At 32.7% G+C, this 19,404-nt stretch overlaps 1 protein-coding gene across 1 annotated transcript; it reads right to left on the bottom strand.

The window, feature by feature from the left end:
• LOC107616884 (F-box/kelch-repeat protein At3g23880-like) lies at window positions 5,103-6,444 on the bottom strand. Its single transcript, XM_016318773.2, has one exon. It carries the CDS (start codon window positions 6,326-6,328, stop codon window positions 5,156-5,158), a length of 1,173 nt encoding a protein of 390 aa, XP_016174259.1. The 5' UTR covers window positions 6,329-6,444; the 3' UTR covers window positions 5,103-5,155.

Here is a 19,404-nt window from a genome sequence, read left to right as displayed (position 1 = left end):
TCCTATTTTCAAAAACAAAAGCATAACATAAACAAGTTGTAAACTTAAACAAATCTTTTATATTCTTACGCAAAAATACCTCCCGCTAACTTAAACTAGGAAAAATTTAATCAGCTACAGTTATAAAGAACTGATATCGGTGCATAAATCCTTCACTTGCCACTCACGTTCAACTTTAATCCCAATACCAAAAAGAAAAAAGAAAGATCCAATTCACCAAGTCATCATAAACTCTTGATAAATCACAAACAAGAAAAAGAAAACAGCTATTGCATTAGCTGATGAGTTTTCTTTACTAGTTATTAAGAGGAACAAACTTAGATCTTCTAAAATTAACAATAACAGATAAATTTTTTTGTTTTTGCACTAAAATTTTGTTACAAAACACAAAAATGTCATCTTTAAAGTTATATTTTTTCTTCATTTTATTATTTTTTTTCTTTTTTTTTTCTGTTGTTCTTATTTCTTTTTCTATGAGCATTGCTTCTCATATTAGACTTAAATATAATGAGCATGTTTGAAATATATTACAATCTTATTTAGTTGAATGAATGTATATTTCTCTTTTTTCTTATGATTTTGCAGCATTATATATTTCTTCTTCTTTGTTTATTTTTATTCTTGTTAAAAAAAGTAAAACAAGAAGAATTATGAGAATGTAAGATGGCAAAAGATTTGATGGTCCTATAACAAAACATGTTTTTTAAGTTTTTCAATAACTGCTAAATAGTCCGTTTCTAATTTTAATTACAAATTAACCCCATATATTTTATTTAATCATAAAAACTATTTTTTATTTTATAAATTATTATTTTATCATTCATCTATGTTTATTAATAATAAAAAACAAAAGCAATAACGAATTAGATCTTCCATTGATCATAATAACTTTTTGGCAATCCCAATCGATTAAAAATTTATCTTTGATCTATTACATCCGTCGAGGAGTTTGAAATCATGTTTATTAGAAAATCAATCGATTGGATTAACAAAACAATCGATTGAATTTCAGGTTTCTCATAACTCAATCGATTGGACTTTAGGTTACCAAAAAACAATAGATTGAAAGTTACAAGGCAATATGGTTTTCGCAAAAATAATCGATTGGTCATATTACCTAATCGATTGAACGATGACTAGAATGTAGGTTTTTTATAATTCAATCGATTGTTTATATTACCCAATCGATTGAAGGCCGCTATTAAAATATATATGAAGGTTTAATCGATTGATATGATAATACAATCGATTAAATTTTGTACGTGACTAATGGTATATTCCAATTCAATCGATTGGTATGATCATTCTATCGATTGAAATGTGACGTAAATAAGTTTTTTCTGCATTCAATCGATTGGTAGGATAATCCAATCGATTGAATTTTGAATCGTGCCATTCTCAATTTTCATATCTTTTTATAAAATTTGAATCGCGCTGTGACTAATGGTTTATAAATTTTCATATTACCCAATCGATTGAGTTATGGGAAACCTGAAATTCAATCGATTGTTTTGTTAATCCAATCGATTGATTTTCTAAGAAACACGATTTCAAAATTCTCGACGGATGTAATGGATCAAAGATAAACTTTTAATCGATTGGAATCACCAAAAAGTTATTACGATCTAATTCGTTATTATTTTTATTTTTTATTATTAATAAACATAATAGATGAATGATAAAATAATAATTTATAAAATAAAAAATAATTTTTATAATTAAATAAAATATATGGGGTTAATTTGTAATTAAAATTAGAAACAGACTATTTAGCAGTTATTGAAAAACTTAAAAAACATGTTTTGTTATGGGACCATTTAATGGTCCAAACGTTCTGAGACTATTGAATCCGGTGCCAGCAAAGCGTATAATCATTTTTAAATTAAGAATTTTTTTGGAAGGTTAGGAATTAGAATTTATTTAAAAATTATTCTTTTTATTTTCGAACAACTAAAAATAAATAATTTAAATTTCAGAATTCTAATTTTCAGTTTTTTTTAATTATAAATCAAAATAAAAAATATCTAATTTCCAAATCAACTCTCATACTCTTTAAACTTAAATTCTATTATATTAATATATTATAGTCGTTTTAATTTTTAAATCATAAAATTAAGTTTTAAATTGAAATGAATTCTTTTTTTAAAAGAAATAAATTTTTTTCTCATGTTAAATGATTTTTAAACAAACTTTAAGATTTTAAAAAAAAAATTAATAAAATAATAAAATAAAAAATTAATCAAACAAAATATTTAACCTAAATCTAATCAAGTTATTATAACTATATTCAACATCACGCACATCACGTGCTTCTTCTACAAATGATAACAAAATAAAGAGCGTGAATATTCAATTGAATGAATGTACGTAGAATTGAGCATTGCAAATGACGGTAACCGTAGAAAAAGAAAGTAGTTACGTGGAATGGAACCCTAAGAAAAAAGAGAGCTGCAAGATGAAGAAGAATTGAAGAGGATGGTGTGATATGTATGCAGAGAAAGAGAATAGGATTCGTATGAAGTATGAATGTGATTTCGTTGTCACCGTCATCACGTACTATTTATTTTAATTTTTTTCTTCTTTTTTTTTTCTCTTCCTTCATTATCATTGTTTTCATCGTTATTGTTAATATAATTATTATCATCTTCATTTTTTTTATATGTATAACAATTTAAAACAAGTTTAAACTAAAATGCACCTTATTAAAATTCAAAACGCACTTAAATTAAATCCAAAATGCACCGAAATTATTTATTGATGACAACACACAAACAAACTTAGTTCATAACAAGCACAAACCAAAAGTACACCTTATTTAAATCTGGAATAAAAAACAAAAATAATAATAAATTAGATATTCCATTAATCGTAATAATTTTTTGGCAATCTTAATCGATTAAAATTTTATCTTTGATCCGTTACATTCGTATAAGGTTGTGAAATCGTGTTTCTTATAAAATCAATCGATTGGATTAATAAAACAATCGATTGAATTTCAGATTTCCCATAATTCAATCGATTAGTATTCATGTTTCCACAAAACAATCAATTGAATGATGATTAGAATGTGAGTTTTTTCTAATTCAATCAATTGTTATCCAATCGATTGAATTGTGCACTACGTTATATGTTACGCCGTTCTCAATTTTCTTACTCGTGTTTATAAATTATTATTTTATTATCCATCTATTTTATTTTTAAAATTCTATCTTCAATTTTTAAGGTTTTTTTTTATTTAAATACTCTAATCTTATCTCTTCTTTAATATTAAGGTTATAAATTGGTGAATATAGAACTTTCACCCTCAACTCTAACTCTTCTTGTGTTTTTAGTAGCGCATATCAAAATTCAATCGATTGTATTAAGGAAAAAACCTTATTTACGTCAAGACTTCGGGAAGGAATCAAGCGAGAGAACATAAGATGAGATGACACCACCTCCAACTCAAAACCTTAAGGTAGTAAGTTAATGGGTCTCTCATCTTATAAACTCCTCACTCTTCCTTGCTTTCTTTGATGTGGGACTAACTTCAATACTTTTCTTTGATGTGGGACTAACTTCAATACTTCTCACACTTGCAACATTAACAATCTACCTCTCAAGTGTGAGCCTCCACATCAACCCTCATCAACTCCCCCTCTTTCTAGCTCATACCGCCGCAAAACACCGCGGGACACACCGCCCGGACCACCTTTGTCGGGAAGACTTTCGATGCTTCACCTTGAATACTCCTTAAAACCAGACCGATTAAACCATCGGCTCTGATACCATTTTGTTGGATCAACCGTGGGAAGCTTTCGACAATCAGGGAGACTTCGGGGAGGAATCAAGCGAGAGAACATAAGATGAGATGACACCACCTCCAATTCAAAACCTTAAGATAGTAAGTTAATGGGTCTCTCATCTTATAAACTCCTCACTCTTCCTTGCTTTCTTTGATGTGGGACTAACTTCAACACTCCTCACACTTGCAACATTAACAGTATTATCATATCAATGGATGAAACTTTCATATATCATTCTAATAGCGTAAGTCAATCGATTGGGTAATAGAACCAATCGATTGAATTAACTAAACCCAGATTGATTTGATGATCAATTGGGTAATATTACCAATTGATTGAATAAGAAAAACCCCACATGCTTTGCAAAATTCAATCGATTGTATATCAATTCCAATCGATTGAATTTCTAACAAACACGATTTTTTCAATCTAATACGTATATAACGGATCAATGATAAAATTATGATCGATTAAGAATGCAAAATATTTATTACGATTAACGAAAGATCTAATTTATTATTGTTTTAGTTTTTTATTATTAATAAACATGATAGATGAATGATAAAATGATGATTTATAAAATAAAAAATAAATTTTATAATTAAATAATATATAAAAGACTAATTTATATTTACATATCAAAATTCAATCGATTGTATTATCATACCAATCGATTGAATGCAGGAAAAAACCTTATTCACGTCACATTTAAATCGATTGAATGCTCATACCAATCAATTGAACGGAAAAATATCATTAGTTCGCGTACAAACTTCAATCGATTGTATTATCAGATTAAACTTTTATATATCATTCTAATAGCGTAAGTCAATCGATTGGGTGACAGAACCAATCGATTGAATAAGAAAAATCCCACATGCCTTACAAAATTCAATCGATTGAATTTTAACAAACACGATTTTTCCAATCCAATACGTATTTAACGGATCAATGATAAAATTATGATCGATTAAGATTGCAAAATATTTATTACGATTAATAGAAGATCTAATTTGTTATTGTTTTAATTTTTTATTATTAATAAACAGATAGATGAATAATAAAATAATAATTTATAAAATAAAAAATAAATTTTGTAATTAAATAATATATAAAGAATTAATTTATAATTAAAATAAAATAAAGATTATTTAGCAATTTTTAAAAAACTTTAAAAATATGTTTTATTATGAAACCATTTAATAATCTAAAAATTTTGGTACAATCGAATTTAGTGCCGGTAAGCAGTAATAAAAACTCATATGCAATTTCATGTAAAGTTTATAATTAAAAATGGTTAACTTCCTATGAAAAGAACTACATGTTACTTTGTACCTAGTGTTTAAGAGGCAACGGGTTTGATGAAGCGGCTAGCTACTTGCAATAGCATAGTGTGACGGCGAAACTAAACTTTCATGATAAACATAGAAGCACCTTGCATATGTACACTGAGAGAGTAGATAATAATGATCAAAATAATCATCAACAAATTGGTCAACAATAATGGGAACTAAGACGTGTTTCTCCTTTAAATCACACAAAACAATTCTGAAAGACGGAGTAATGGCGAGAAGAGCATCATTATCCGAGATGTACAGGGGTCGCAAACAACGAACATCATTAGGCTTAACCACTTGCCGTGGAATCAAAGCCAATCTACTCCAAGATTCAGTTACTCCATACTCCTCCATCACCCACACAGCCCAATCACTTCTCTTATGCTCAAAACAAACTGCTAGACGGTTCCTCAACACCGATAATTCCACGCTAACTCTCACATCATCTTTCGGATCTCTTTCAGGGAGAGGAAAATAACTGTAAGTCTCGTTCCCTAAGTCAAGGGAAAGAATCACGTCATTCATCCCTACCCAATTAAGAGTGTTATTGTTACTGGAGCTAACAAATTCTCCGTCTCTGTTATTCACGTCGATCGGACCAAGTAGGTCCAAATCCACATCCTGAATCGTTCTCCATGACGAATTAGGGGCAAATGTGTAAATTACAGTCCTGCGTTCATATGATGCCAAATCTGTTAGCATCCCGAAGAGCTTGTAACTGTCACTGACGCGATCGTAACCGAAGCCGCAAACAACGAAGAAACCACCGATTTCTGGCGTCGGTTCGGATGTGAATCCGGTACAGGGGTTCCACAAGATGGCATTCACGGTGTTAGGAGCAGTTTCATCAACCAAACAGAGCAATCCATTGCAAGAGCCAATGACTCTGAAGTAGCGTTGTGTCTGGTGCTCGTAGCGCGCGACTTGAGTAGGCTCACGAAAAGTGCTCTCGAAGACGGATCGTATTGAGAAGATTCCGATTCCTCGGTATTTGTAGTCAACGCCGTAATAAGCAATTTGTGGATGTGTCAAGGTTGGATCCACCAAGATTGAACGTCGGGCATGGTCATGGGCGAATTTGGAGCTCGAAATTAGGGTTCTCCATGAGCGGCAGACGGTTCTTAAAGGAAGAAGCGAACTCACGGGAAGCCTGAGTAGAATCTCCTCCACGATTTCGTCGGGAAGCTCAAAGATTTGCAGCGACATGACAGTAAAGAGAATGCAGAATTGAATCACACCATGCAAAGGGTTTGGTAAATATTGATTCAATCTAACTAACTTCAAATTTTAAATTTGAGTTTATATAACCTGTGCCCAAGATATATAAGATTGATAAATTAAGATTTTTTTTTAAATACAAAAAATTTAAATTTTTAACATATTTATTTTTTATTTATTAAATAAAAGGGTAAAGTATATTTTTTGTCCCTGAAGTTTGGCAAAAGTTTCAAAATTTGAGTTTATGTGCCCAAGATATATAATTTTGATAAATTAAGATTTTTTTTTAAATACAAAAAATTTAAATTTTTAACATATTTATTTTTTATTTATTAAATAAAAGGGTAAAGTATATTTTTTGTCCCTGAAGTTTGGCAAAAGTTTCAAAAATACCTTAAGTTTTATTTTATTTCAATTTTGTCCCAAAAGTTTTCGATTTGCATCAAATATACCCCCGACGGTTAAATTTTCAAAAAATTTAAAACTAATCTAACAATGATGCTTAATTTACCTGTGTTAAGGGTTGTTCTTACGAAATTATTGTTGAATTGGTCTTAAATTTTTTGAAAAATTAGCCGCCAAGGGTATATTTGATGCAAATCGAAAACTTTTGGGACAAAATTGAAACAAAATAAAACTTAGGAATATTTTTAAAACTTTTGTCAAACTTCAGGGATAAAAAGTATACTTTACCCTAAATAAAATATTTTATTAATAATAATTTTATCATGTATTTTTAAGATATAAGTTAGATAAATTTTTTAAATTTTATTTTAATTTAATTTAATTCCATTATTATGATAACCAAATGCTGGTTTTGATTTAAATTCGGGTCAAAAAGGACGCTTTTATCATGATGAGGAGGGGTCAACTATTGCCTTTGCATCACTATAGAGCATCCAAAGATGTTTTCTCAAGTTGGATTGCTATTTACATGTCAAAAAATAATTACTTATCAAGATATTGATTTTAAATTGTTAAAATTATGTCTATATTAATATTATCTTCTTTTGCTTCTTTTATTTATTTTTACATATGATGTGTAATATTGCATAAATTTAAGAAAAAGTTAGAAAAAAAAAAGTCATATCCTATGTCTTATGAAAGACAATGATGTTAATTGTTAAGTATAAGTATAGAGTATACGATTTCTATTTTCTAGTGAGTTATTATTAGGTGCTGTAAATTATTATTCTTGCCCTCGTCAACTAATTATTTTCGACATTACTATAAAAAATAAAAATATTAATAAAATAAAAACTATCAATAATATAACAAATAATAAAGAATAAAAGCATTTATTTGTTCTAACTATAGATATATGAGATATTGACATGTGGAAGGGAGTAGTACTATTGACCCGGAAGACGTTATAACTTCTCTAAGTACGCACGTTAAGCATTTTAGTTTGGTTAATTAAGAAAACAGAGAAAGAGAAATAAAGAAAATGAAAAAATAAAACAAAAACAAAAGTAAGGGTAACATATATTTTTGCCCATAGGAAACCCTCGGTCACTTCTTGTTTAGTGCAATAACTTTTTTGCTTTAGCTGGCCCAACAAAAAACCAAAAAAGCCAATTTGTCCTAGACATAGACATTTGCACACTGTTACATATGTTCATCTCCAATTTTGGGAGGCTCTTAGACTAATGACAAATATCTAAGCCTCCTAAACCACATTTTTAGGTTCGACTCTTGATAGAAACAGTAGATTAAGAACCCTTAAATAGAGAGCGTCTGAGAGTTATATGACCAAAAAAAGAACTACTCTCATCTAAACTCCTGCATCCAGGTTCTCCTTTACTTCAACACCATGAAATTTGGGATTAACAATGACACCTTAAACAACCATTTACAATAGGGTATTTTTGGAGACAATATTAATCCTAACACGTGTACTTCCTAACTGTTAATGTATGAGTAACTAATACATGCATGATATATGAAAGTGGCGGTGATAGATAGTGGCTATTAATGCATGAATTATATAAAGCTGATAGATGATAATGATATTGTGTGATACTAGTAGATGATGCTTTAGATTGTTAGTGAGAGAAAAAGAATAATGTGGAGATAACAAATATAACAAGTGTATATATTATATGAGTAAATACCCTTTTCGACCCCTTTTCATTTTAAAAATTGACAACACGCTCCCTAACGATTGTAAATTATCATATCGGCCCTTATCGATATACTCTGTGATACCAATTAGCCCTTGAGTTGGTTTCTCCGTTCAAAGTCGACGGAAAATGCTGAGGTGTAACGTGCAGCCTGTGACGTGGCGTTGGATCATCAAACGTGGATTGCTCTGTGGGCATGTGGACAAATAAGCCCCTGCACACTCAGCAAAGCGATGTCGTTTTAAAAAGAAGGCCTCTGGCTCGTTTAGGGTGAAATCTCATTCTCTCCATTTCTGAACCCTAACACTAGTGCCCGAAACATGAGCGATCCAGAGCAATCTTCAACCTCTAACACACGCCGTGTCTGGAGGAAGAATATGGTGGGTTCGAGTAGCAATGCAAGTGAGGATAAGAAGGCCAAGTTCCAGCACCCTAAATGCAAGTGTGGCACCTATGCAGTCATGCAACAGTCTGGGACAGCCAAGAACCCAGACAGAATCTTCCTGGGTTGTTCTTACTATGGCGTAAGTGTGCATCCATCTTGAGTTTATGTAATCAACTTCCTATGTTGTTTAACAAGTTGTATTCACTATAATGGCGATTGTAGATGGAGCAACGTCACTGCAACTTTTTTGTCTGGCTGGACGAACTGATTGCTAAACATTTTGAGTATGAAGATGACAATGATGTTCAATAAATAATGATGATGTTGGAGAATAGATTGGAGCAACTGGAATTCAAGATTGAGGATGAATATGAAGGAAAATCCAAAAAATGTAGTAATACCCATGGTGTATTTGTTACGCTGGCAATGTTAATTCTGTTAACAGTAATTGTGTTTGTAGTGTTTTAGGTTATATTGTGTTGCTGTAAGTGATGCATGGACAAGGTTAAGAGTTGGGTTAATTTTCTCTGTAATTGTAGATTCTAAATGAATTGAATGTGAATTTTTTTTGTAATAATGTAAAGGCTGAACCCATGATAACTCTGCACAATGTTGTATAAGCTAAAAGCACAATGTTTATATCATACTGCTAAGCACAAAGGCTATTACATATTGAGCCAAAATCATCAGCACATGTCTGAATTCACAAAACAAAAAATATGTTCCAGTAGTGTTAAGTGTATTGCTCCTTATAACTTGACAACCAAAAAACTTCACACCAAAATATTCATAACTATAACCACAATTATGTCATTTCTGAATTCTTGGTGGCCTAAACCCCATATGTTGGCTTGAATCTATGGGGTGCATTTAGGCCTGGTGTGGGGATAAACGTGAAAGGAGTTGTGGCAGTCCCTGAGCCAGTTGCTCCTTCAGTTGGAAGTTGCTGCTGAGTTGATGGTTGTGATATTGGGGTTGTTGCTTACTGTAGAGGTGGCTGAATTATTGGGGCTGTGTCCTGCTGCATAGGTTGCTGAACTGTTGGGGTTGTAGCCTGCTGTTGAGGGTGGTGAACTGTAGGTGCTAGAGGTATAGTTATTGCTTGCTTGGGTCTGAGATTTGGCCCGTGATTGGGTGTAGTTGGGGTAGCAGGGTTTGAGGGCTCAGTGTTGTAGTCCACACCCTAAACCACATAAAAACAATTCAATTTAGTGTATATGCTCTAGGGCCAACTAATTTTATAGTTAAAGGACATGAATCTGTAAAATAACATTACCTCTACTGGTGGTTGGGCAGAGTGTGAAGATTGAGTGTCAACCCTTAGGGGTGTCCGCGGATCGGATATGGCCAAAATTTCGATCCGATCCGCACTACAATCATCGGATCGGATCGGATCCAATATCCACAGTTTTTAGGGTTGGATCCGATCCGCACATTTGCGGATCGGATCAGATCGGATATTGGATATATCCGCAAAATACAAAAATATTTTTAAAAGCTTATTTTTATTAAAAAAATATCAATAAAAATTTATTTTTTCTATTCTTTTAAATATGTTTACTCTTAAAATAATATTAAACATACTTTTCTTGAATAATAAATTAAAATAATTTAACATATATGATAATTATTAGTTAAAATAAAACATAAAAAGAATATTTTACTTATTTATTTCTTTATTTTTGCGGATACGCGGATATGCGGATACCAACACAAAATCCGCAATCCGATCCGATTAGTGTGCGGATATGATCTGATCCGATCCGATAGCCTTGCGGATCGGATCTATATCCGTAATTAGTGTGTGGATCCGATCCGATCCGATCCGATCCGATCCGATCCGAAAGCCTTGCGGATCGGATCCATATCCGCAATTTTCAGATCAAATTCGGATAAACACCGCGGATATGCGGATCGGATCCGATCCATGGACACCCCTATCAACCCTTGTCTCTTGTTGGACTGAATTCGGGTTGGAGGTCTTCGGGACTTTTTTCTTTTGCCTTTTTGCTTTACCCTGTGAAAGACACATGAGAAGCAAAGTAAGCACAGCCATGATATGAAAAAAAACTTAAGTTTAGGATCTCAGACAATGGACTACCACTGGATCAATAGATGTGGCAGTAACATTTTGGGGAACATTGGTTCCAACTCCGTCCCCGGCCTGTTCAAATCCAAAAATAATATCTCAACTACTATAATTCTCAATTGAACAGAGGAAATAACAACTACTACAATGAAAAAGAAAAACATGAAGAACTCCTTTAACCTGTGCTTCCTGCCGATCTGGAGGTAGCTGTGATGATTGGTTTTCAGTTTGTTGTTGCTTTGCCTTCTTTCGTTTTGGCTGCCAATTCGGATTTGAAGGAGGGCCTTTGCAAGTCATGTGGTAGTGTCCCTTTTACCCACATTTACTGCACGTGACTTGGAATGACTTCCTCACCTTGTGACCTTGCTGCTGCATTTGTGACTCAGCCACCACATCAATAGCCCTTTTTTTGGTTGGTCTCCCAGGGGGTCTCCTAATGATTGGTGCCTCTGGACGCAGCCTGTTGGTTTCTTCCCAAAACTCCTCAGAATTCATTGGTTTAATGGAGTCCCCATAAGTAGCCCGGACAGCTTCCATTGTAAGCCATTTGTGTGCAAAATTCTCTGGCCTCAGCCCTTCTTTCCTTAACCTTGAGATAGCAGCCACTGCATGCTTGCATGGCAACCCTGGTAGGATAGATACATAAATCCGACTTTTACTCAATCAATATTTACCTAAATCACATAAGTATTATTGCCAAGAAATCAGTTGATGATTAAACCTGTTAGTTGCCAAACGTTGCAAGCACATGTTTGTCTTTGCAAATTAACAGCCACTCTGATCTGGTACCTCTGGACTTCAAACAATACCCTTGCTTCATCCCTAGCCCACTTTGCTGTCCACTTGTTGCTGTCAGGAATGATGTACTCATCCAACCTTAGTTGTTGAACTGGAGCCAATTTGCCCTTGCATTTGCTTATTCTGTGCTTGTGTCCTGTCATCTTTCGCATAATGTAACTTCGAAGCTCCTCGCACATAGTTAAAATCGGTTTCTCTCTATACTCCACGATCTTCGCATTCCAAACTTCGCACATGTTATTGGTGATATTGTCACACTTCGGGCCATGGCTAAAGTAAGCCTTCGTCCATGCACCAGGATCAAACTTCCGTAGATATTCCCAAGCAGCCTTGTTCACCTTCTTCACAAGTTTCATTGAGTCTTTGAATTCCCTCATTGTTGTGCTCTTAGCAGCCTTCCAAACTAGCCCTTTTGTGTGCTTGTCCTTAAAGTGCTTGATGAAGTTTTTCCACATATGTAAGACGCAATTCCTATGATGGGCTTGTGGCATTACCTCATGCAATGCCTTAGCCAACCCCTGCAATAACAATTCAGCCAACAGTTGAATTAACAAGTAAGCACAGAACACAAACCATATAACAAAAAAAAAAACACAAAGAAGGAAGTAATGTAACCTTCTGCTGGTCGGACATGAAGTTCCACCCATTGGCAGCCACAGGACCAAGATCATCGTGCAGGATTGAAAGAAACCATTTTCAGAAATCAGTGTTCTCATCTTCAACTACAGCAAACGCAATTACAAAGAAACTATTATTGGCATCCTGCCCCACAGCTGACAAAAGATGACCACCAAAGTACCCTTTTAAGAAGCATCCATCCAATCCGATCAGAGGACGACAACCCGCCTTGAAGCCTTTCTTGCAAGCATCCAGTGAAATGTACAACCTATTGAACAGTGGGCGACCTTCCAGTTGAGGAATTACATCAATCATGCCAATGGATCCAGGATTGCTTCTGTGAATTTCATTTAAGTAGTCATGTAGCTTTCCATATTGTTCTCGCTCCTTTTCAATTACTTGCTCTCTAGCAGCTTTCAAGGCTCTGTATATCATCCTATAGTTTATATGGACATTATAGTCCTGTTTCATGTGCTCTAGTGCCTCTTTCGGAGTCATTAGAGGTTGAGTTACCAACCTTTTTACCAATTTACTTGTCACCCAAGCTCTATCAGCCATGTTACTGCTCAAATTCCTACCACAGTTGTGCTCTCCAATGAATGTCTTTATTTGAAAACTTAGACTCTGACTATTATGAGAGCAAAACACCAGCCATGGACAACCCTCCTTAGCACACCTTGCTCTAATCCTCTTTGGCTCATTCTTCAAATACATAAGCTCTTTTCCCTCATATACAAAGTAGTCTTTAAGTGCTTGCTTGAACATTGACATGGTCTCAAAGTGTTGTCCAACCTGAAACTGAACCTCACCATACTCTGCATCCTCATTGAAGTCAGGATATCTTGCCTTATGCTCCTCATCTGAGTCAGAAATTGGGGAGTTAAATGCCTCTGACTCATATTCATATGGCTTATCTTGGTCTGAGTCCAATTCCTCATCCACTGGATCTGAATTGAGCTTATCCCTTGCCTCATCATTTGAGTTTTCCTCACCTGGCCCATTACCTTGATCTCCACTAGGCCCACTGTTTGGCTCATTGTCTGCTTCTTGTTGGGATAGAACATGTTTTCTTTTTCTTCCAACATACCTTTTTGCCTTCTTCTTTTTAGTCCTAGGAGACATGTCCTTATCAGCAAAACTACCAGGTGGCACATTCTTCTTCTTTTTAGGTGTCTGTTGTCTAACACACCTCTTCTTTCTAGCACCCTTCTGTCCAGCATCCATTGCCTCTTTCATCCTCACACTAGGCTGCTTCTTCCTCACACTCTTCCTCTATACATTAACATCCTCATCACTACTACTACTATCAGATTCGAATCCAGGTGGAGGGGGTTTGTAGGGTTCATCTTCAGTTGTCTCATATCCGTCATGGGAAGAAGGTGAATCTACCTCAACAACATCAGGCCCATATACTGGTTGACTAACATCATGCTCAAAGTAAATAACCAGCAAATCTGACTCCACATTCTCCATCTTTTTATCACACATTTCATTGATTTCCTTATCTCCTTTAAGAACATGCAACACAGACTCTAAATCAAGGACACTGCCATCATACCAATACATCTGTTTGTAACTTGTATACCCTAAACCCTTGAACATTTCCTCCAAATCCTTGAAATTAACATAATCTATGTCTAATGGAGAAAATGTCTCAACACTTCCGTCGCGGTAGTGCAGTGCACCATCTTCATCCCGTTCAAACCAACCCCCATTATAAAAAACAGGGACTATTTCATATGACATCTATTAGAATAACAATGTGCAATAATTAACAAAAACATGCATGGGGTGATCACTGATCCAAATCATCATTAACAAAAACCAAGTTCAGTAAAAAAAATGGAGCAACACAAGCTAACGATGCTTCAAGCTCAGATAGCGACACTATCCTTAGTAGCGCCGTCAGTTCCTCCGTCTGCAGCACCGTCAACACCTCCCTGTTGGAAGTCTCTGTCAGCTTGCTTGGAGGGAAACGTTTCATTCTCTTAGGGTTTCTTCGTAATTTTGAGGAGAGAACGAGGGTGATGTATGGTAATTGAGGTGTGTACAAGGGGGAGAATGGGATTTCACCCCAAACGAGCAAAAGGATGCCAAACAAAACGACGTCGTTTTGCTGAGTGTGCAGGGGCTTATTTGTCCACATGCCCACAGAGCAATCCACGTTTGATGATCCAACGCCACGTCACAGGCTGCACGTTACACCTCAGCGTTGTCCGTCGACTTTGAACGGAGAAACCAACTCAAGGGCTAATTGGTATCACGGAGTATATGGATAAGGGCCGATATGGTAATTTATAAACGTTAGGGGACGTGTTGTTAATTTTCAAAATGGACAGGAGTCGAAAAGGGTATTTACTCAAAAATATAATTTTAAAAGGATTAAATAAATAGTATATCTTGTAAAGGATTGACAGTACACATCACAAAAGAACGAAAATGCAAAATTGAATCAAATTGATTCAATTTAACCAACTTCAAATTTTTTAATTTTACTTTAATTTAATTCCATTATTATGTTAACGAAATGCTGATTTTAATTTAGATTCAGGTGAAAAACAATGTTAATTTCTATCATGAGAAAAGTTAACTATTGCATTTGCATCACTATAAAAAAAAACTAATTAAAAATTGAATGAAATTATAAAGATTAACAAAATAATTAATTAAACTTATTAAGTACAAGATGCGATTTCTAGTTTTTAGTGAGTTATTATTGGGTGATTTAACTACAAGTTATTATTCTTGCTCTCATCAATTAATTATTTTTCACATCAATATTATAAGAAAAATAAAAATATTAATAAAAATAAAAACTAACATAAAAATAATACAATAAATGATAATGAATATAAGAGCATCTAGCAATGATACCTTAAACAAACATTTACAATAGGGTATTTTTGGAGACAATCCCAACACGTGTACTTGCTAACTCCAACCATCATATACCCATGTTAAGGAAGAAGGAACTTGTTCTCATTGAAACATTCAGAAAATAAAATTACGTTTACACCATGCGGTTATTTTTTAATTTCCACAAATATCGTTGCGGTAAAAATCTTTGGTTTACGTCCAAGGGGTTAATTAAGCAGCGTTTAGTATGTAACCACAGAGTTAATTGGACATTCAATTTTGACAAGCGTCAACAATTTATTAGAAGATTAGCACTTAGCCACTTATAGCCACCTTTAACTTAGCTACCATAATCGTCGCCTAAGTATACCGTCACCAAATTCAAAAGATAATGTCACATTTTATAAATTAACTAATATTATGTTTAATATTGGTTAATTTCAATTAACTGAGTATACGTTATACCCAAATATCATTTTGATTTTGATGTCTCCTATATATATAATATTCGGCTCCAAAATATCAGGCTGGCAATACAGAAGCAAGGCAATTTGGAAATAAAAGAAATGATCCATGCTATGTTCATATTGCATATTCTATAGTCTGACAAGTTTATAGTATCTTCTAATATAGTTGGCAGATAAGGATTCTAACTAATTAGTGGCTTATATATACAACCAACCATTGAGACAAATCATGTGCTGCTGAAATGAAATTATATGGTTTAAGACCTTATCTTCACATAAAAATACAGAGTGTACAAATTACTTCGATTAGCTGGTTATTTATATAAATAATTTTGGTATTAGTTTTTTAACAATAAAACTTTACATCTAAATCATAACCCGAATTAAATTCAATTAAATATTTTAAATTCACGCACACATATTTTAAATCAACTTCAACGATTTTAAATTGAATAGAATAAAATAGAATGAAATCTAATGCACAGGGGAGGCAAGTATTGCACAAGAAGGGCAATGGTCTCCCAAATTAAAAATTTTAATGTATAGAAGTCATTAATTTTTATATAACCTCCCTTAATTTTATTTTTTTTCTTCTAGAATTATACTTTTATGTTGGTCCTAAGAATTATTCTAGCTCTGCTCCTGCTAATGCAATTGAATAAAGTGATAATAAATAATTTTATTATTGTTGTTTATGAATTTGAATTTGGATAGAATATATGAGTTTCTGAATTTATAGAATGCACAATTTTCGGTTCATTTATTATTACACAATGGTGTTGTTATAATAATATTTCGGTTCATTTGCTGTCTAGGTATATTGTGAATGAACAATTTACTCTAAAGATTGAGATGACTTTTAAGACAAATTGAATGGTGGGGTGTTCACGGGTATCGGGTATCCGATTACCCGTGAGAATTCGAACTGAACCAATTAAATTAGTTCTGAAATTAATGGGTAATCGACTACAACCCGAACTGATGACACTCTCTGTTAATTAGTTCAGGTAATGATTTTTGAGATGCAAAACCAAACTAATCCGTAGACCCAAATCCTTTATTAATTAAATTAAAAAATATATAAGTTTATATATATATATATATATAAAACTTTTACTGATTATTTGTTTATTAATTATTATATTTATAAGAATTTTAAAATAAAATTTTTGTTTTCTTATTTTTTATTTTTATAAATTTCTATTTTATCGGGTACCCAATTATCCGAACCGAACCAATCCATTTTTAATCAGTTTCATTTGCTTCGGGTACACACAAAAAAATGTAAATTCGAACCAATTACAAATTCAATTGGTTCGGTCCTAATTTTACCCAAAATCCGAACCAAACAGACCCATGAACACCCATATTGAATGGAATAGAATAGAATCTAATGCAATTGAATAAAGTGATAATGAATAATTTCATTCTTCTTTACAAAAAAATTTGGTCAATACTAACTTCAATTAACACACAAATGAACCGAAATTAGTTCATATTTGAACCAACAGTCAAAAGGACTCAATCATTAACAAAAAGCGCATCGAATTCATTTCTAGATCCAAACTCTCAATTAAACTAATAAATGAACCGAAATTACTTAAGGAATAAAAAAATTGATAAATATTTATCAGCAACATCAAGTAAACCTCAATTAACACATAAATGAACCGAAATTAGTTCAGATTTGAACAAGCAGTTAAAAAGACTCAATCATCGACAAAAATACATCGAATTCATTTCTGGATCCAAATGAATCTCAAATAAACTAAGAAATAAACTGAAATTATTTAATGATGTCACCAGATAAAATCATAACCAATAATGATATTAGCAAAATGTTGGTGTTGTTGGTGATGACGATAACGAAAGAGAAAGATAACGAAGAACGGTTTTTCATATTAGAGCGCGAAGAGTAATATTTGTTTGGGAGGTTTCGAATGCGTCTTTTAATGAGAGTAGTTTTTGTTCGTGTTGGATCTGCTTAGTTGAACTTAAATGACAATATCATTTGAATGTGTAGATCTAATTTTCTTAATTAGTGGTATTGAGTTCAAATTTTGAGAATGAAAATAATTTTTTGGTAAACCTCTATTTTCTATACTAGTGAGCGCGGATCGTGTACCAAGACTTTATTTTAAAGAGGAGTGCTAGGGGGCAGTACTTTTGTTAAATTTTGGTCAGTACTTAACCATTAAAAGAATACCCCATCCGGCCCCTGACAATTATCTCGAAAGGACAACGAGGCCCCCAAGAAAAAAAAACACCCAATCCGGCTCCTGATAAATTTTTTTTGGGACAGATTAGCCCCTGTGCTAAAAAAAATAACATTGATTTTTTTTTGGCACAGGGGCCTCGTTGTCCTTTCGAAGTAATTGTCAGGGGCCGGGTTGGGTTTATTTTTTTTGTCAGGGGCCGGGTTGGGGTTTTTTTTTTGTTAGGGGCCTCGTTGTCTTTCGAGGTAATTGTTAGGGGCTGATTTGGGTTTTTCTCTTAAAAGAAAATTGAATGATTCTATACTATTAGATGCAAATTTCACACCATTAAAAACATCATTAATGACTAAAAACTACAAAATCTATTGGTCCCTAAACTTTTTCTATTTTAAATTGATAATATAAATAGTTTAACAACATAATTGGATAATTATGCATTTAAGTATTATTGTGGACTGCTTATACTACACACTTATTGATGGTAAAAAATAGCATGAAGTAGTTTAGAAATATGTTAATTCATTTAATATAGTCGTTTAAGCTAGAATAGGAATGGAAAAAATATATAAAAAAAAATTGTGTAAAGTATTCTTTATTTGGATATATGTTTGACTTGTGATTTTGAAATAAATATTCCGTATGCAAAATCTAAAATTAATTTTTATCACTATATATATAAAGGCTACGCTCATGTGAAATCCCTTCCATTATTTATAAATGGAACTTTTTTTAAAATATGAATACAGATTATTAGCTTCATGTGATATTGTACTTAAATAACTTTCAAAGCCACCTACCTAATAAGTTACCCATATTAAATATTGAGGTGGCAAAATTAACTGTTGAAGTAAGATAAGTCACCTACTTCTTCCACCAATTAAATGGCATGGAAATCTTGAAAAAGGAAATCTTACCGATTTAAAAATATATATAAAATACTTCACAAAATATAATTAGAAGACGAATGTTGACAGTTCAAGCGGGACAAAAAAAAACTTAGATACTTACATGTTTAATCCGTAGTTAGAATCGAAAAGTTGATCAAACCCATTAAGATATTGGTTTATTAGTTTATTGATTTAATTGATAAATTATTAGTTGAATCGATAAAATTAATCTCACGTAAATAAAAAATAAAAAATAGTAAAAAACTTAAAACTAAAATTTAAAATATATATCTTTATTAACATTATTTGTCAAACATAAACATGATAATGAGAAGCATGATCCCTGAGTGGCGAGGGAAAGATGTTTTAACATTAAAGTTCTTAGTTCGAATCGATTTAAAATTTGATTCACTGATTTTTCGATTAAATCGTTCGCTCCGGTTCGATTTTATAATTATTGTTTAATCTAAATCAATGAATTTTCTACATAATTAACCAAATATAATTAGAATTTTTGCTAGAAATAATGATGATGGTTAAAATAAACAGTCATGGTATTTTTTTAATTTAATTTTAATGCATTATCAGTATAAAGTAGTTTTATATATATATATATATATATATT

The sequence above is a fragment of the Arachis ipaensis genome, chromosome B09, assembly GCF_000816755.2.
Source record: "Arachis ipaensis cultivar K30076 chromosome B09, Araip1.1, whole genome shotgun sequence".
NCBI lineage: Eukaryota > Viridiplantae > Streptophyta > Magnoliopsida > Fabales > Fabaceae > Arachis > Arachis ipaensis.
Note: the sequence above shows the minus strand (reverse complement) of the source record. Positions and strands in the feature narration are given on the sequence as shown.